General features: G+C 40.2%; 1 protein-coding gene across 1 annotated transcript in view; it reads right to left on the reverse strand.

Annotated features, from left to right (window-relative positions):
• LOC124555099 (zinc finger FYVE domain-containing protein 9) overlaps nt 1-21127 on the reverse strand; it is a 378366-nt gene that overhangs the window by 240398 nt on the left and 116841 nt on the right. Inside the window, exon 4 of the mRNA XM_047128896.1 lies at nt 2378-2700. Coding sequence (XP_046984852.1) covers nt 2378-2700 — 323 coding nt within the window. The remainder of the gene's footprint in view (nt 1-2377; nt 2701-21127) is intronic.

A 21127-nucleotide genomic window follows, 5' to 3' on the forward strand; every position in this document is an offset into this window, starting at 1 on the left:
AAGAGGAAATGCATATGAAAGGAACCAAGGGATTAGGGGTACCAAGAGAGTTGTATCAAGGTCAACTAACATCAGTGCCTTTAATGCATTCATATACAAATATGCCAGCTGTTAATCTGGATGTTAAATTGTCTAGAAAGCTATTTATTGTGCTGCAAGAAGATGGAGGTGCTCTGCCCCCCACAAATCTTTCTTATGTGTGAGATACTGCAAGGGTAGCAGGGAATACTTATGTCACAGGAGCAAGAGCGGGTAAACAGGCGTAAGAGAACAACAACTATGGTATGAGCACTGCTTTTGGCCAATTGTTGGTCAAAATAACTTATTTTTGCTCAATTCCTGGTCTTCATATAAAAATCACAAACTATGCCTCCTGAAAAGTGTGTGACATTGGAGTTCATACTACCTAACCACTGGGCAAATTCAAATTCAGCCTCTAGATGTTTGTTGTTTTCGTGCCTGTAAAACATTATGGCACTATCTGTAGTTACACCTTAAAGGATAGCCATTTTCATGATAAGCTCCACAACACACTGCTTTGCATTCAGTTGCATTCCACGACATTCCAACAGTTCTCATCACCCCATTACACCAATATGATTCTACATGCATTATTTAGGAGTGGATACCTAGCTGAACGTCATTGGTTTGTAACTCCCAATGAGTTTGCCTTCGATCTTTATGATGGGAACCTTTGTGATGACTGTGGCATACCATTTTTCATTCGGTGTTCATGGTGCAAGTTAATGGTTTGATTTGAATGTTTGTTGAAGTTTGACTATGTCTATTTTGTGAAATGTAATACGTACATCCCATAGAAGGTTGATTTCTGCACTTGACAGAGCCTTACTTTGTCGCTCTCCTGATGTATGTGGTTGTGCTCCTTGTAAGTCAGACCTATGACATGAACCACAAAGACACACTTACAATGAAATCAGCAGTGATTAATTAGTGTATAGAATATAGCTATGTTTGAATTACATTTAATGACCCAAAACAATTATAAAAGATATGGCTCATAATCAAGAAGCCTCTGTTTAAACAGTGCAGGGTAATGCTATTTAAACATGTGCTTGCTGCATGATCTTAGCATTCTGAGTGCTCCATGTGATGGACTATGTTCAAAAAGGTTCATAAGAGGGACATTCAGTTTTCTGACTGACAAACTCCTCATTTATTTCTACACCTCGTACAAAAACGTAAGATTATAGCCAAAAATACAATGTAGTAGTGCAAGTTTCTGTTATGTATGAGTATTGAAAGTGTTGCAAAGGCTTCTATTGTGTCACTAAATATCTGTAAATGTCAACAAGGTCAGAGAAATGTGAATACTTCCGTGCAATGACCATTTATGCCTTTGAATTGGGTTTGAGTGCAAACCAGTACTACGAGTGATTGCATACAGAATTTGAAGATTCTTCTCCTTCAATGGTCATAGTACTGGTGGTTTAATGAGTATACAAAATAAAGAATTCTCTTTAATATTAATGTTCATTTGAGCACTTGGCCACAGCTAATACATAAGAAATTATATTTTGTGCTTGTAACATTCATTATGCTGTGACTATGCTTGCCTGAAACACCCATTGCATTGGGAAAATGGCAGTGTAGTCTGGTCCTGCATCTATCTCATACTTCCTGAGTCAACTTCTTACAAGGGAAACTCCCCATCGCCACCTGCCCCCTCAGATTTAGAGGTAAGATGGCCCATGGACAGCCTGTCAAAAACTGAATGCAGATCAAGCATAAAAACAGGAAGTAGTTGTACTGAACAGTGAAAAAAGAAGCAACATTGAAACAGTGAATGGTCCAAGCTCAAGATATGCAACATCAAAGAAACCGCAGTGATCATGGCATTGTGGACTGCAATGAGGGAGATCCGGGTTCACATCTCCCTCGTGCCCCATTTCCTTCACAAAATTATGAACTGTCCATCCTGATGTGTCTGTTCACTATATTTAAATTTGTGTCTGCATTGTGTTGTAACATCCATTTGCAACAGCGAGGTGTAAGGAAAGGACCTCCAGACATATGTACCTCCTATTTGTTCTACACAAGTAGCACATGTTATGACTCTTGCGTTCTGTTTTGGAAGAGTGGTGCGATTATGAGTTGCCCTTGTTAGAAATCTGTGCTGTGATACGAGTAGCTCTAGACTAATACTCAGTTTCATAACAGTTCTCCAACCTAGTGAACAGTTATGTTTCACTAAAACACGTTTGACAGAACAACAATGACCAAAAGTGACTGGTGATGGTTAATTCTTTAGCGGCAAATAAAACTAATATTTATTTATTGGTGGAGCAGAAGTTAAAACTGTCATGGACCACTGGCAATAATCAAGCATTTGAGTCTAGTGCAACAAACAGATAAATACCTTTCCACAAGCTCGACAATGATGTCTTCTTTTGATAACGCTGAATTTCACATTACACAGCATACAATTCTGTGCATCAGCATCAGGTACCCAGAAAGGTGGATATTTTCCAAGGTTTCTTTCTTCTGGTGATAAGGTATGTGTAGTTTCACTGTTAGCTGGTGGTTTTTGAGGAACAGGAGATGATGGCAATTCCACTGGTGATGATTCAGACATCTCAGGTGATGAATGTGAATCACTTTCAGAGGACACAGTACTTTGGACATCTGTTGCTCGAGATTCTTCAGTTAAACTGCATTTTGCAGGAGTTTCAGCTTGTGATCCTAGAAAAGAATAAAAAGAAAAATGTGAGATAAAACCATAATACTGCCAATCGTAATCGTACACTGAAGCACCAAAGAAACTGGTATAGGATATTCAAATACAGATACATGTAAATAGGCAAAATACGACACTGCAGTCAGCAACGCCTATACAAGACAAGTATGTGGTGCCGTAAGCAAGTTTGAACGTGGTGTTATAGTTGGCACATGAGTGATGGGACACAGCATCTCCGAGGTAGTGATGAAGTGGGAATTCTCCCATATGACCACGTCATGAGTGTACCGTGAAAATCATGGATCTGCTAAAACGTCAAATCTCCGACATTGCTGAGGCCGGAAAAAGATTCTACAAGAACAGGACCAACGACAACTGAAGAGAATCATGTCAGTGTGCAAACCACTCAAAAACCTCATCGATACAGGCTTTTGGAGCTGAAGGCCCACTCGTGTACCATTGATGAGTGCATGACACACAGCTTTACACCTCACCTGGGCCCGTCAACACTGAAATTCGACTGTTGATGGCTGGAAACACGTTGCCTGATCGGACGAGTATCATTTCAAATTATATTGAGGGGACGGATGTGTACAGATATGGAGATAACCTCATGAATCCACAGACCCTGCATGTCAGCAGGGGACTGTTCAAGCTGGCGGAGGCTCTGTAATGGTGCAGGTGTCTGCAGTTGGAGTGATATGGGACCCCTGATACATCTAAAAACATAATCATCCTGTCTGATCACCTGCATCCATTCATGTCCATTGTGCATTCCGATGGACTTGGTCAATTCCAGCAGGAAAATGTAACACCCCACAGGTTCAGAATTGCTACAGAGTGTCTCCAGGAACACTCTTCAACGTTTAAACACTTCCGCTGGCCACCAAACTCCCCAGACATGAACATTATTGGAATATCTGGGATGCTTTGCAGCATGCTGTTCAGAATAGATCTCCACCCCCTCGTACTCTTACGGATTTATGGACAGCCCAGCAGGATTCGTGGTGTCAATTACCTCCAGCACTACTTCAGACATTAGTCAAGTCCATGCCACATCATGTTGCGGCACTTCTGCATGTTCACAGAGAGCCTACATGATATTAGGATGGTGTACCGGTTTCTTTGGCTCTTCAGTGTAAAACCCAAACAACTCAAATATCTCTCTCTCTCTCTCTCGCTCTCCCCCCCCAATCCATCCCCCTTTTTCCCTTCAGTAACACAGGCTAACTGTATCATCTCTTGAAAGATTTTCAGATATCTGCAGTAGGCAATAAAAACAAGGAATGTCTAATCGACAGGTGTCTAACAGTGCAACAAATAATACTTTTGACTGCCCCTCATTGGGTAAAGTGTAATTAAAATCACCAGTAACTCAATGCAGGTACAAGACACTGAGAATCTAAAGCTGGAAAAGTGTTGAAAAAAAATCGTTGCTGCTGTGAAACATGTCTCTTCCACTGAACATGTGCTCACAGCTCTTATGTATGGTATGTATTTTAGGGCACATATTTATTAGACATTTTTGCTTCGAATGATTGTTCCATTCATATCCCTGAATATTCATTATTCCTCCTGGGACACACTGTATATAAATGATCTGCTATTGTGTATCACAAAAGTTTATCTGGTTGTCTTTGCTGTTGATGCAACTATATAATAACAAAGTTAATCAAGAAACTTCAACATTTGAAAATATAATTTAAATTATGCTGAAACATTAACTGCCTCTCCATAAATGAACTTTTACAACCAGTGACATTCATAAATAATGGAGTTGGACAAAAATATGGATACAATGTGAGAAACGTATGTTTGAACATAAATGCAGATGCCAGCCAAGCATTCTGGTGGCGATGTTGTATTTGACCACAAACGGCACTTGTGCAATGCCCTCAATATGGAGCGAGTGTCAATCAGGGTCAGAACAGTGGTTTGCATAGTTTTGAGTGCATTACGTTAGAGCTAAGTGATTTCAAACTTGGGCAAATTGTTGGTTCTCATATGCTTAGGCGACAAAGACAGCCACAATTTCTGGTGTTTCAAGAGGTAACGCATTGAAATTTATATTGCATATGGGGACAGTGGAAAAACATCATCCACTAAGTCATAACATGGAAGAAAGCGTGTGTTGAATTATCATGACGGATAAAAAAAAAAAAAAAGAGGATGACAGCTGGAAAAGTCACTGCACAACCGTATGTCATATTCACTAACCTTATCAGTAGCAAAATAGCATGAAAGGAACTCCATAAGAAGGGTAGTGCACGATGAACTGGAATTCCAAAATCCCCCAGCAGAAAACGTGGTGCCAAAGCCATAAAACCTGGAGTATGGAGCAATAGAAGAAAATCCTCTGGTCAGGTGAGTGTTGTATCAAACTGTTTCCAACTTCTGACCAAGTTAACATTCGGCATATGCCATCCCAGGCCTATGACATGGCCTGCTTGCTGCTAAGAGTGAAACATTGCAGGGGTTCAGTAACAATTTGGGCAGCCATACCAAGGATTATGTGACCATTTTGGCTGATCAGATCCATCCCACAACAGAATATTTGTTCCCCACTGGTGATGTTATGTTACATGACGACAGGGCATCACCAAGGACTTGTTTTGCGAGCACGAGGTTAAAATGTTGCATCTCCCCTGACCACCTCTGTTATCAGATCTCAATACTACTGAGCCTTCGTTATTTACTTTGGAGAGAATGATGCATGATCGTTATCCATCTGCATGATCGTTACCTGAACCACTATTTTGCAAGAAGAAGAGTATACGATTACCTTGAAAAACTTATTTATTGACACTTTCCGAGATGATTGGACACTGTTTTGAATGCCAATGGTTTTCCTACACCGTATTAGACACGGTAATGTCTTCTGTTTTTGGTGTTTCCATACTTTTGTTCACCCCTGTACAATATCAGAAGGAGAAATAATTCGCTCAGCTTTCGTGCAGTCGAGAAAGGAGTGAAGTAATTACCCATAAAAATCTTTGCCCGTTAACCCACTGATGTGAATTTCATGCATAATAAAACTAACTTAAAATACTAACAGCTTCTTCTTGACAGCTTCTACTCCATAAGTGTATTCTGAGTGTTTAACATGGTAATGGAGGAACATGCAAGAGAGAGAGAGAGAGAGAGAGAGAGAGAGAGAGAGAGAGAGAGGAGTAGAGTTTAAAAGTGGGTTGTTATTTATGTCAAAGACAATCATGTAAATAGTCAACACATTGCCATATACTGCACTGAGAGTGTATTACATATGTAAACTAATGTTCCACACAATGAGGAAAGAGTGCAATTACTATCCATGGAACATGCAAATAACTAATTCTTTATGATCATGAGCCACTGGAAAAATGTTATATTTTTACTGGATTAATAAAACAGAATACAATGCCCTGCTGATGAAGTGCACTAGTGTCACTGAAACCTATTCTCCATTAATACTATAACACAGAACTGCAGTGGGGGAACATATCAATTGGTGTATTCAGCACACAATGATACTCTTGGTATAATTTGAGCAACCAATACAAATTATTACTTTTTAAGTCATCAAGAAAATCGGTGGAGAGCTCAAAAATATTTTGAAGTATGAAACTAGGAACTTTAGGTGAGAAAATCATCCATTTCTTTTTACTACAAAACAATGTTTATATCACAATAACGGGCTAAAGTCACCAAAAGTTTAAGAATAATGCAGTTGGGAACACTGCACGCAAATGTTAGATTTTCAATAGTTAGATTTTCAATAGTTTACGAATTACATAAATTTTCACTTCCACAAAAAAGGGCATGTAGAACAATAAGCAAATTTATTTATGAACAGGCATATATGCACAAATCAGCCATTTATGAAGTTGTTGTTGTTGTTGTTGTTGTTATCTTCTTCAGTCCAAAGACTGGTTTGATGCAGCTCTCCATACTAATCTATCCTGTGCAAGCTGCCTCATCTCCAACCTGCCTCATCTGCAACCTACATCCCTCTGAATCTGCTTCTGTATTCATCTCTTTGTGTCCCTCTACAGTTTTTAACCACCACACTTCCCTCCAGTACAAAATTAGTAATCCCTTGGTGCTTCAGGATGTGTCCTACGAATTGATCCCTTCTTTTAGTCAGGTTGTACCACCAATTTCTCTTCTCCCCAGTTCTATTCAGTACCTTGTCATTAGTTATGTGATCTGCCCATCTAATCTTCAGCACTTTTCTGTAGCGTCTCATTTTAAAAACTTCTATTCTCATCTTGGATAAACTGTTTATCATCCATGTTTCATTTCCATACATTTCCGTACAAATACTTTTAGAAAGGACTTCCTGAAACTTAACTCTATACTTGATGTTAACAAATTTCTCTTCTTTAGAAACACTTTTCTTGCCATTTCCAGTCTACATTTTATATCCTCCCTAATCCGACCATCATCAGCTAATTTCCTTCACAAATAGTAACACTCATTTACCAATTTAAATGTCTCATTTCCTCATTTAATTCCCTCAGTATCACCAGATTTAGTTCGACTACATTCCATTATCTTCGTTTTGCTCTGGTTGATGTTCACCTTATATCCTACTTTCAAGATACACTCTATTCTCTTCAACTGCTCTTCTAAGTCCTTTGCTGTCTCTGACAGAATTACAATGTCATTGTCGAACCTCAAAGTTTTTATTTCTTCTCCCTGGACTTTCATTCCTACTCCAAAATATTCTTCTGTTTCCTTTACTGCTTGCTCAACATACAGATTGAATAACATTGGGATAGGCTACAACCCCGCCCCACTCCCTTCTCAACCATTGCCTCCCTTTCGAACCTCTCAACGGCACTTGGTTTCTTAAAAATTGTAAATAACCTTTGGCTCCCTGTATTTTACCCCACCACCTTTATAATTTGAAAGACAGTATTCCAGCCAACATTGTCAAAAGCCTTCTCTAAGTCTACAAATGCTATAAACGTAGGTTTACCTTTCCTTAACTTCTCTTCTATGAGAAGTCGTAGGGTCAGTATTGCCTTGCATGTTCCTACATTCCTCCAGAATCCAAACCGATCTACTCCAAGGTCGACTTCTACCAGTTTTTCCATTCTTTGGTAAAGGATTCATGTTACACACTAAGAATTGAATTAACTCAAAAAGGGATGTGCCAACATGTCCTCACAAAAAAAAGGTTGCAAATTATTTGTTGCTCTCAGTTAACACAAAGTAGCACCTGAACATCAAATTTTAACAGCCAATAGCATTAAGTTAGACCAAAAAATTAGTGGAGAGCAAAGTTTCTCAGCACAGCACTCATGAAAAACAGGTATACTTCTAGCTGTCAGTAGCTAGGTGATATTTCCACAAGTTTGACCTAGAATGTGTGGCAATTTTCCTATGATGGCAGTGCCCTCATGAAGAATGTATTATAAGTTAAACCAAGTATTATGTTTATTGCCAGTTTATTTCTTTTAATTTATGGCAACTGTATAAAATAAACCAAATACATAACAGCAAAACATAGTGGCACTCAACCAATAACCAGTTCCTTCAAACCTGAAGACCTTACAGGCTTTCTTAGGGAAATCAAACAATTACCCTTAGTTTATACTGGAGATGGCCATGATCACATGTACACCACATCAATTGAAGGGAAAGGGAGAGGGTTTTGAATGGACACCTGTCTGTCACACAATTTTCCCAAAACTTATAGACTGCCTTAAATTGTCAACTGTACTAGCAGCCTTTGACCCCGATTGTATTTTTATCCTCACAGCATTTGCATTGCCATATGGCAAGGGAGCACTGCTCCCCAAAACTATGCCGCTGAGACTGAGTAGTCTACTACATATGCACTCGAGATGTTAACAGCCCACTAGAACTACACTCGTGTTGAGTGTGAGGCACTCACAACTATGAGTGCCACAACTATGTTCCATTGACATAACCACAGTACCAAGTTCCACATGACAGATTGTCGTAATGTAAGATACAAACAACAGTATGACCATAATGAACCAAAGTTTATTCTCCTTCCCCGTACATGCAAACAGTTGAGAACATAAGACACAGACATAGAAACAGTCCAGGTACTGATACAAGCAGTCACTGACCATAAGTAGCAAGACAATATGTGAGCGAGTGCCTGCTGAACTGCAGTTTTAATGTTTTAATGCGGAGGGGGGGGGGGGGGGGGGGGGGGGGCGATCTGTATAAGGCCCGGTGTGTGCTATCCCATGCCATGCGCTCAAGTCTTGTGGCCAACAGCAGGCAGCCTCTGGTGGCCAGTCCACGCAGATGCCGTTGAAGAAATATTTGAAGTTTATGATGCCGTGGTGCGTATCCAAATATTACATACAGGGTTACAGTACAGACCATAATGTTCTGGGCCAAAACATAAGCCTCCAGAGAAAACAGTACAACACTTCAAGCACTGAGTGTTGCTCATTAAGTGCCTACAGTTATCAGAATAATCATCACATCAGCTCATTAGCGTAGATGGGTTATTGTGGTTGCCCACAGGACCTGATGCTAACTTCAGTAAGACTGCTAATTCGTATTTCCACATTGATAAAGCCACCCAACATGAGGGTACACAGTTTCCTGTTAAATCATACCAAACAGTGGAAGCCACCGATAACGAACTTTTCCTACAGCAGGTCTGCTCCTTTCAAGTCAGGACTGACCTGCTCATCTACAGTTGTCAGTTCCTGCACAACCATGCACAGATTACGAATCATGGCACAGAATATGCCAGGCAGATGCAGTCATCCACCCTGCAATGAATAATGACATGTGATGCATCATCATAATCCCACACAAGCTTTGGCAACATTTCTACAACAGCAGGTGCAGCTTACAAAATTTATTACTGCACCAATTTGTACACCATGTTATTAAACTGGTTTATAAGCAACGAAACACACAGTTATGGACAAATAAAATCATCAACAGTAAAAGGAAATGACAACATTTCTGATAAAGTGTTAACTTCAGAGACAGAACTCTTAAAAATTCATTACAGAGAGGCAAATTTGAACATCTGCCTAGAAAAATCACATTTTCAGCAAAGAAGAGTCCTTTGAGAGGAAAAGAGAATAGTTGAGTTATTTTGGTGTTCATGTGTCTCACAATGGGGCCAGTGACAAAAAAACCAGAATAGTAAAAGATGTGGGCAAAAACAATGTGAATCACATAAGAATAAAATATTAAACACTTCTGTAAAATAAGCAATCAGCTACTGAAGTCCTCCAAATCTTTCCCTCAATGTGGGAAGTAATTTGAATGTCACATATAATTTTGAAAAATACACCACTCAGTTTACATCAAACCTGATTATATGGGGAGGAATTGGAAAAGCCAAAATGCATATTTTGCGTATTGAAGCCTACTTAGAGAGGCGAGGGAATTGCCAAAGGAGGTCTCTGAACTACATCTATAAAGGATCATGGGATGGCTGGTATAAACAGCACACCATGGTCTTCAGTAAAGCACACAAATTTGGTTTCCTTGTAATTGTACAGTAAGTGTGGTTTGTGAAGAGTGGCCCATGTCATGAGCAACTGAAACCACCACCAAGGGCAACCCTTTTGTGAATGTTGCAGCTCCTTGGTGAAAGTATGTTGTTATCTTTGAAATGTGTCTTCTTGAGATACAAGCAAAACAGTCTTCCCTGTGCAAAAACTTCAAAACACACACACACACACACACACACACACACACACACACACACACACACACACACACAAACTATGAAGGAATGCTCTGAAAGGGATACAAATTGGTAGATGTGCAGTACATGTAAAGACAAGCAAGCAATTAAATTTTCAGAAAAATATCATCATTTGTTCAAGAGAAAGAGCTTCACAAATTGAACAAGTCAATAATGTTTTGCTCCACCCCTGGCCCTTAAGCAAGCAGTTATTCAGCTTAGCATTGATAGGTAGAGTTCTTGGATGTCCTCCTGAGAGATGTTGTGCAAAATTCTGTCCAACTGGCGCATTAGATCATCAAAATCCCAAGCTGATTGGAGGGCCCTGCCCCAAATGCTCCAAACATTCTCAATTGGGGACAGATCTGGCGACCCTGCTGGCCAAGGTAGGGTTTGGCAATCAGGTAAACAAGCAGTAGAAACTCTCGCCATGTGTGGGTGGCCATTTTCTTCTTGAAAAGTAACCCCAAGATGTCTTGCCATGAAGCGCAGCAAAACAGGACACAGAATACCATCGACATATCATTGTGCCATAAAAATGCTGTGGCTGACAACCAAAGGGGCTCTGCAATTAAAAATGGCACCCAGGCCATCATTTCTAGTAGTCGAGCCGTATGGTGGGCGACAGTCAGGTTGGTATTCCACTGCTGTCCACATCTATGGACATGTCTTTGCTGGTCACCAGTGCTCAGTTCAAAGCGAGCCTAATCATCTAAAACAATTCTACTCCAATCAAGAAGATAACAGGCCACAGACGTGTCTGGAGATGCCCTGGACAGTGGTGGGTACCAACTTCACTGTTGCCCATCACAGAGTGCAACAACCATGAGTGATGGTCTGCAGTGCCATTTTGTTTCATAGCAGGACCCCTTTGGTTGTCATCTACAGCACCCTTACAGTACAGCAGTATGCTAATGATATTCTATGCCTCATAAGCCATCCTGGGCTTACACTTCAGCAAGATAATGCCTGCCTGTACACAGCGAGAGTTTCTACTACTTTTCTTATCCTACCTTGGCCAGCTAGGTCACTGGATCTCTCCCCAGTTGAGAATGTTTGGAGCATCATGGCAAGGCCTTCCAACCAGCTCGGTATTTTGACGATCTAATTTCCCAAGTGGACTCTATCAATCGGTGTCTAGCTGAATAACTGCTTGCATAAGGGCCAAAGATGGAGCAACACATTACTAACTTCTTCAATTTGTGAAGTTGTTCTTTTGAATAAATCAAACAATTTTACCGAAATTATAACCATTTGTTTGTCTGTGCATGTACATAACATCTACCAATTTTTGTCCCATTCAGATAATTCCTTCATGGTGCATTCCTTTCTTCCTTACAGTGTACATTCATATTGAACTAACTTACAGGATCCATTTAAGCATTTTCATGAATTCAAGATTGTGGTGTTTTAGCGGCTCACTGGTTCTTCAATATACATGTTGAGCTCCATTTCCGACCAGTTTCCACGTGACGTATGAGGTTTCTCTCTCGACATTTTTGAGGATTTTTCCCATCTTAATGCGGGTTTTACTTTGGCTATACCTTTTTTTTCCTTTCTTCCTTGTAAGGAAGGAGAGAAATATGGAGTAAAAGGTACAGAAGACAAGGAAATGAGCTAAATCCTTTTGAAAATAGCCATCCTGTCATTTGTGTTACACTGTTTAGGGAAACTATGGAAAACCTAAACCTGGATGGTCCAAGTGTGTACTAAACTCAGGTTAACCTAAATGCGAGTCCAGTGGCGTAAGTGCCTAGCCACATTACTTGATCTCTTCCTGGAGGAGGAGTTGTGAGTGGAGGTGAGATACACCACTTCTGTTTACTGGGGGCTGATGGCCAGATGTCATTTTACTTGGGCCACTGCCTTTAACTAGTGGAGGGTTTCCAAAATTTGTCATTGACACCTGTGGACGTTACTTCATACATATTTATGTATATGAAGGTTGTGCTTACGACACTGTCAGTTTCTTTCTCCTTACTGCTACCCCTATTTATAAGTATAGATGCAACAGCACGCATACCTAATATGTTCCAAAATGATGTCTGATGTTTGGGGGGGGGGGGGGGGGGGGGGGGCGGGTGGAAGGATTTCCCAATGCTCATATCTCACAAATCTACTGATGATAAAAAGGTAGGGTCAAATATTTTGGATAGGCCTTGGGCTAAAAACCATTTGTATACCCAACAGAAGGACCATCTTAGTGTCACTAGCCTGCAGTAAACGGTCAAGGTATGAATATTACACACTTTCTCCTGCTTAGGCAAATACAGAAAATCAGTTGCTTCTTTTTGCATTTGGCATGGTCTACAGTGTGCTTGATGGGATTTATGGAGGCACCATTAGTTCATGGGCAGTTTCTCAGAGAGGGGGCAGGGGGGGAGATTATTTTTTTTCCGCCTGTGGATTCCAAATGGCTATGCACAGCAAATGGCTGTAATTTTTACGATATATTCCTAAGATCGCAATCTCTAATAACCTCGAAAATTTTCTTCATATCTTTATCCATTTCCGAGATACAGAGGTTCAAATTTACTCTACTTCCATAAGTAAAATCTGGTACGAGGTGAAATCTAAATAATAAAGAACCAAAACAAATTACTCATATTTCTTATGCATTTACCTAAAAGAGCGATTTTCAACAATCTTTATTTGTTTTTGAGAAACACCCCAAAACTTTTTTTGTTTTTTTTTTGGGGGGGGTACCAAAACCCAGCCGCAGATTCCGAGACAGCTATGAACAGCAAATGCAAATGCACACAAGCATCGTCATGTAGGTGGGGTCTTCCTCAAACCATTCTGACCGTTCAGGAAATGTATGGCTGTGCTTTGTCCCACTGAAAGTACTGGTTGACTGGAGAATGCACCTCAGTTTTTAACAGGTCCTGTACTGTTCAACTGTAAGAGACCATGTCAGATGTACTGGACTTCATTTCATCCCCAGTAAACTGCCTCCACATCTGCATCACATCCCTGAATAATATCATGTTGACTATCAGAATGGGTCAGATAACCTGTTTTCTGACATACTTACACCCAGCCGCTTGCTGGTATGGGTCATCAGCCCAAGCAAACTTTGTTTCCGCATCAATTGTTTAGTGCCTGGAATAGTAGGCTATATGCAATAAATGATGATATTGCAAATAGTGCATTTAACTGACACTTTATTAACACAGCATGTAAAGAACAAAGTTCAACATAATGTAGATTCTGATTGCCATAACTAAAAAGGTTACTCCTGATCTGGTATGAATATAGTGAAGTCAGAGTCTGTTGTGATGTAGGTACAGGTTCACATAGCATAATACCAGTTTCGGAAGTTCCATGCGGCTTTTCGCGGATGATGCTGTAGTATACAGAGAAGTTGCAGCATTAGAAAATTGTAGCGAAATGCAGGAAGATCTGCAGCGGATAGGCACTTGGTGCAGGGAGTGGCAACTGTCCCTTAACATAGACAAATGTAATGTATTGCGAATACATAGAAAGAAGGATCCTTTATTGTATGATTATATGATAGCGGAACAAACACTGGTAGCAGTTACTTCTGTAAAATATCTGGGAGTATGCGTGCGGAACGATTTGAAGTGGAATGATCATATAAAATTAATTGTTGGTAAGGCGGGTACCAGGTTGAGATTCATTGGGAGAGTGCTTAGAAAATGTAGTCCATCAACAAAGGAGGTGGCTTACAAAACACTCGTTCGACCTATACTTGAGTATTGCTCATCAGTGTGGGATCCGTACCAGATCAGTTTGACGGAGGAGATAGAGAAGATCCAAAGAAGAGCGGCGCGTTTCGTCACAGGGTTATTTGGTAACCGTGATAGCGTTACGGAGATGTTTAATAAACTCAAGTGGCAGACTCTGCAAGAGAGGCGCTCTGCATCGCGGTGTAGATTGCTCGCCAGGTTTCGAGAGGGTGCGTTTCTGGATGAGGTATCGAATATATTGCTTCCCCCTACTTATACCTCCCGAGGAGATCACGAATGTAAAATTCGAGAGATTAGAGCGCGCACGGAGGCTTTCAGACAGTCGTTCTTCCCGCGAACCATACGCGACTGGAACAGGAAAGGGAGGTAATGACAGTGGCACGTAAAGTGCCCTCCGCCACACACTGTTGGGTGGCTTGCGGAGTATAAATGTAGATGTAGATGTAGAATCTGAGGAATGCCAGCATCAGAGGAGGCAAAGGCTCAGCCGGTGATTGCTGGCAGATCAGTGTGCATGCAATTGTATACTTTCTGCGGATGGCTGCAGAAATATTGGGTCCGGGGAAGGTCAGCATCTGATGAAGCAAAGGCTCGGAGAGTGATGGCTGGTGGATCAGTGAGGGGCAGATGGCATGAGCTTTGATTGATGGAGAGCTGGGCGCAGCCAGTGTAAGGCCTGGAGCATGAGCACGAGATTATGCTGCTTGCTTGCAATTGGGCAGCATCTTTAATAGGCAGCAGACGGAAGGACACATGGTGGCATATGGTGAGCAAGCACATGATGCATGGATGTAAAATGGTACCACAATCTCAGCACTGCTGTCATCAGGGTGTGCTCTGCTTGTGGGGGAGGTTGGCATCTGGTGGTGCCTGCTGATGGTTGACTTGTCAATACGCATGCTCATATTTGTTGGCTGTATTGTTGCCAAGCATGTGGTGTGCTTTTATTTCTCAGCACGAGTACCGTCTCCATTATAGAAGATCCTGGAGAAAGACTACCCACTGGTTGTGGGTGTTGTGCTGCAGACGGAAGTAGCCGGCATATGACCAGCTGTACGGCAAATTGACTCTCGCTTGCATTTAGTGAATATTTTTGTGTCTCATTTCAGGTATGAATTTTTTGAGGAATATCTGGAGGAGTCTGCTAAGGTGGTATTGTCGATAACATTTTTGTTCTTTATGGAGGCAGCGTGGAATAGTGTGACACTTTACATAAAAAACTTAATACATTCCATGTAAAGATTTCTTTCTCTGTTCAGCATCAGATTAACAGGACCTTGCCATAATTAGACTGAAGGATTACCTTAAATGGTGGGAAGGTAGAGTTTGACATCTATAGAGAAGAGTCTACTACTTGTTTAGTTCTGAATATGGCATCAAACTACACATTTAAATCTAAAACTCCTGCCTTCCAGTCCCTCCTAAACAGATTAAATTATGCTACCCTAACATTGGAAGCTTCATACGAAAGGGTATTTGGTGTAATAAAGTATATTGGCATGCGTAATGGGTATCCGGGGTTTATGACAGAAATGGTTCAAATGGCTTTGAGCACTATGGGACTTAACATCTGAGGTCATCAGTCCCCTACAACTTAGAACTACTTAAACCTAACTAACCTAAGGACATCACACACATCCATGCACGAGGCAGTATTCGAACCTGCAACCGTAGCGGTCACGAGGTTCCAGACTGAAGTGCCTAGAACCGCACGGCCACACCGGCCGGCATGACTGAGAAACTGAATTAAAAAAAATACTAGCGATATGGTGCGGACCATAGGAGGTAATCACTCTAAAGGCAGTACAGAAACAGAAAAAGAACAAGTTTTATAAGATTCCATATCACAGATACGAACCTGAGAGGATTGGAAAGAAGGTGGTGTCAGTCAACATAGCTCCAGCATTTTTTCCATAAGTCTTCAAAAAGGATCTATTCTCCTATTCCGGAGTGTATCGTAATGAGTGCAATAAAAGCCAGTTGTGTAAGAGCAGATAAATTGGCCAGACAGGCAGGAATTTTGACACAAGATTTAAGGGGAGTTGGAACACCCTATCCCGACAATGTTAATTTTATTTACTTGGCTTCCCTGTATTACAGGAACCACTGTAGCCATTGACATTAAACTGTATGTTCTGAGTCTACTGAATTACAATAATTGCATTTCAGCCACTGCTTTCCGAACTACATTTTTTTAATTACACAGTTAAAATTTTGTGTACATTTTTGTACATCATCCTAAATAATTTTAATTATACATAACATTATGTTCTTTCTGTTCAGTAGACTCAAGATATATATGTTATTACTCCCCAGAAATTTGAATTCTCTACTCGAAGTGGTTTCTGAGATTTAGGGAAAAATGCTACAGAAAATGTAAGTTTCAAAAGACTGTAACCCACTTAATATAGGCTTAATTTTTTATTTTATTTTTAGTCACTCAGATGCACCCTGCATCATACTGTATATCATCCTCTTGATCTTTTTCCAAGTTTTTTCTTCTTTTCTTCTCTCTGGACCACTTAGTGGCCAACTGTACTGCATACTCTGCTTTATCAATGTAAACCTTGTCCATCCATTCAAGTTCTCTGATGCAGTTTGCTAAAGGATTAATTCCCATATGCTGTAGCACTTTCACCCTACCAATGTTGCCATCATTAAAAGCAATAACAGCATCACTGACCCCCTCAGTTTAATATCTTCATTCCAACAAAAACATTTTTTGGTAAGCAAGTCCATATAAGATCATTGAATGACTCAATGGGATTTTGAGTCTACCCATGTAGACGCTTCTTCAATAATTCAGGATTTGCCAGGTCTCTGTAAATAGGCGTTATGATGTCCAGGACTGTTGCTGGGATGGAATGTTTACGGCTGTATGGACTGTTTGAGTACTGGGCATTGCAGTAATTGCACCATGAATCAGGTCCAAGAGGGCAAAGATGGTGTACTGGTTTTTCATCAATTGACCGTCTGTGGAAGAAGGCAACCCATACTGCCTGCTTCATTTTCAACAAAGCCTCATTACTATTTCTAATGGTCATCCCATAATACTGCTGTAGTTCATCAATCATTTTGTCTGTCAACTTGCCTCTTATGGTTTTACCATCAGAAATTTTCTTGTCTCTCAAACTTTGGTTCAACTTCCTAAACCTGGTGCCCATCCTCTTCTGGACATGACCAACATGTAGCGGCTACTACACTGTTATATGCTTTTGTGTCTCCATCACCTAATAACTTAGTGTAACACACTCCCCTTTCGTTCACCGATCGATTAAAAATTTCAGTAACTGCAAAGGCCTCCATACCACAACTTGTTCCTTCATAATTTCTGTCACAGATATGCCCTTCATCATTCCCTGATTTACAGTTATAACAATGTTTGGTTAAAATCTGGAAATCTATTACCTTTCCAGTATCCACACTGGTCACCGTAGCAACAGAATTCTTAGAACTGTAGCAGTGCTTCTGCCAAGTAGCATCAAAAGCTACTGGTATGTCAGTCATACCATCATTTATTTCAACAGCTTCATTTGCAGCACCCTTCATTGACTCACATGCAACAGATTCCACAGCAGCTCCAATAAATGCTGATACTTGTTGATTTTACGAGGTGAGCGTGGCATATTCATCAGGGCACACATTGTTTCTGCTGCAGTGTGTCCTTTGCCTATAGCTCTCAATCCATAAAACCACCTATCATTTACTTCAAAATAATTATTTTTACACTTATCAGAATTCCAAAATGAATGAGTATATTTACAACTGGCACAATTAATGATAGGTTTCCTGGCTAGTCCATTTGATATCTCACTGCCTTCATGTAAACTAATTGGCCCTCCACATATTTTACAACACACACATTCACCTAACAATCTTGTTCAGATGTTTAAATCTATCAGAATGTAGCCTAACCTACCATTTACATCTCTTCGGTTTTGAGAAAACTGCATATCACAACGTTTTATTTTAATCTTCGAAGCACTAATAGGTGTTTCTTAAGATACTGATGAGTTTACCTGTAACTTCACATGACACATGTTGAACACAATGTTTCCCTTTATTAGAAAATCTGTTACCATGAAACCCAAGTTCCTTAAAAAGATTTTGTTTTGGCATCATACTTTACTTTTTGGGAGATTTACCAATCTATTCGTCACTTTTTCTCGGAAAAACGTTAACACTTCAACATACAACGTGTGCTTATGCTACGAAATGATACGATACATTTTTTGACAGTGCTACCAATACAAACATGTAATTTAACCTTCTATATAAAAAATTACTGATTTTATTAGATATTGAAGTAATGCAAGTAAAAACTTTAACATTTTCAACCAGTGTAGATTATATTTAAAAAAAAAAACTTCCCATGTAAGTTTATAAATGATATATAATCATTTTATTAGGAACATTGCAAATTTTATAATGAGATAAAAATCCAAAAATGTGAAAAAATATTTCCATTTGAACTCCCCTTAAAGAACAAAGACCTGGCCCATTCCAGGTCAGCTCGACAATGCATTTGACTGACTACCAGCAGCAGGTTAGCAATAACTTATCTGTCTTACACACTTCAGAGAAAGGTCGGATACTCAATGTTCTGGAAGAAATTAAAATCTTATGAAGTCTTCATTCCCACTCTCTCTCTTTACAATTAATGAATGAACAGACCTGTATCACTAAAACATTTTAGTTAATAATGACATTATCCAGGCAAATTAAGGTGCCCATAAAGCTTAATATTTTTCCTTTTTTTTTAAATGTAAAGGTCCTCTTCCCTCTTAATGTTGCGATGGATCCGTCTTTCTGCTGTTACTTCCCACTTTCCCACTTTACATAATTTGCCAAACTCATGTCTGTTTCATATTGCGCTTGTGCTTGGGTCACATAGCTTCAGTACTCATGGCTAGTATTTACTATTAAATAGTTTTCCTGTTTGAGTTCCTGGTTGCACAGCACTAGAGAACAGTTGTTACTGAATTTTCGTAAGTAATTCCATGCAGTATGCAATTTCTCCCCCCACCCTCACTTTTATTGCATTTTACATGTTTCATTATTTTGGTAAATTATGGTTTTTGGTATGATGTCTGTGACACTGAAGCAGATGTGCAGGCTTTGCAAACAGCTCCAACCAAGCTGAATTGTGGGAGGCAGACTACCCACCATGCATTAGCATGGTTGCCCAGTGCTTTTAGTGAGACAATTGCAAATGAGCTGTTTACATCTGAATACGAATATCCAATTTTAGAGGTTGTTCTTTTAAGGCTGGTCTAGTATGAAGCAAGGATGAAATACTGCACACATTACAATCACATGCAGATTTCTCAGTTCCTGTTTTGCTCAGATCTCAAATGGTTTCAGAGTTAACTACTCAACAGGCATGCATGGTGTTAAATGCCAAGACAGAGTGACACACTAGAACTTCTATGTATCCTGTGTCATGCATAGCCATCACTGGCTAGAAATTTCAACTAATTTATGTGGACATATGCTATATTCTGAATGGTCTCCAAGACAGAACACATTTAATATACATTTGTTTTTGGGGTAGTTGTGCGTATGTATGTGTCTCACCCACCCAACATCTTACATGTATTATTCTACAACAATCAACCTTATTGCTTCAATCTCTTTTCTCTAGAATCTTTCTGCTATTATACTAGCCTGTTAAATGCTGTCACCCATGGTGTGTTGCGAGTGAAGAAGTGCGGGGGTTGAGAAAGTGTTAGAGAGAAGCATTGGTTAACTGTGTTTGTACATGGGCTTGCTAAAATGCCAGACCTCTACACTACTGAAGAATACACAAATATGGTGTATGCTTATGGCTTCTCTGATGACAGTGCCAATGCTGCTATTGAAGAATGCCATCAGCACTTTGACAAGTTGAATTCCTGATTGTCCAGTGTTTACCAGAGTTTTCAGGACACTGAAACATATTCTTCCACTGTAAAAATTGAAACAGATATTCTTGCAAGTTCCCGTTTTTCTTCTGAACTTTTAGTTCAACAGTCTGGATAGGAGCTGCAACACCTTGTTGAAATGATGCAGCAGTCCTACCACCAGCATCCAGAGACTTTTTGCAAATATCAATGTCCCACAAAAACGTGTATGGTGACTTTTACATGCAGAAAACTCATTTGACATACAGTGTGTCAACAATCTTCTCACTGGTGACAAAGGCACATGACTTTAATTCTGCCACTGGTTTTGTGCACTCCCATACAAGTGTACTTTCTTGCTACAGAAACTGAAGTTATATGTGGCTAAGCATGGGTACTCAGTAAGTGTGGGTCTGATGGCACCAGTTATAAGACACATGATATGGATGAGCCCTGTATCCACAAGTTTTGTGTGAGCACTATTCATCCAGGCTGGTGAGAATGGTAAACCAATCCCAGAGCTGAAATATGGAGTATTTATGCAATTGATCCCCATTACATGTCACAAAATAATATCCTCCAGAAACTCTGTCGCACATCATGGGGATCAACTGCAACAACACTCTGCACTTCAGTTATGGGATTGGTTTACCCAGACGTGGTACACTGCTCACCAGCCTGGATGAACAGTGTAGCATTGCAGTGCCTCACTGCAGATTCCAGCAGGTACCCTGAGTGGTGCTTTGAACACCAACATAAGTAGGATGAGCTGACCAACGAACCTCCAGACCACTAACAAATGAAGACTGTCAGGATGGTGTTGTAAGTGATGGGCACCTGTCTTCTAGTTCGAGATTAGTTCTGTGTTGCTAGATGGTGCCAAACGTTACACTGAGTTGTTGGCGACTAACTCTACTGGAAAACATTCAGTGCTCGTAGATGTACACCCACATCAGGCTCTGCTTACAGCTAGCCATGGCAGCCAAAAGTTGTCAACAGTGTAGCAATTCTTCAGCAACAATATGAGTAATGTATATTTATTTAAAGTGCACTTACGCCAACTTTTTTATTCTTGCCTGTCCAAAGTCCTGCAGTGACAGATCCCTTGGCCACCTTCCACCAATTTATCATTAGAGCGCGGACATAACATTTGATCCAT

The sequence above is a fragment of the Schistocerca americana genome, chromosome X (assembly GCF_021461395.2).
Source record: "Schistocerca americana isolate TAMUIC-IGC-003095 chromosome X, iqSchAmer2.1, whole genome shotgun sequence".
Taxonomy (NCBI): domain Eukaryota; kingdom Metazoa; phylum Arthropoda; class Insecta; order Orthoptera; family Acrididae; genus Schistocerca; species Schistocerca americana.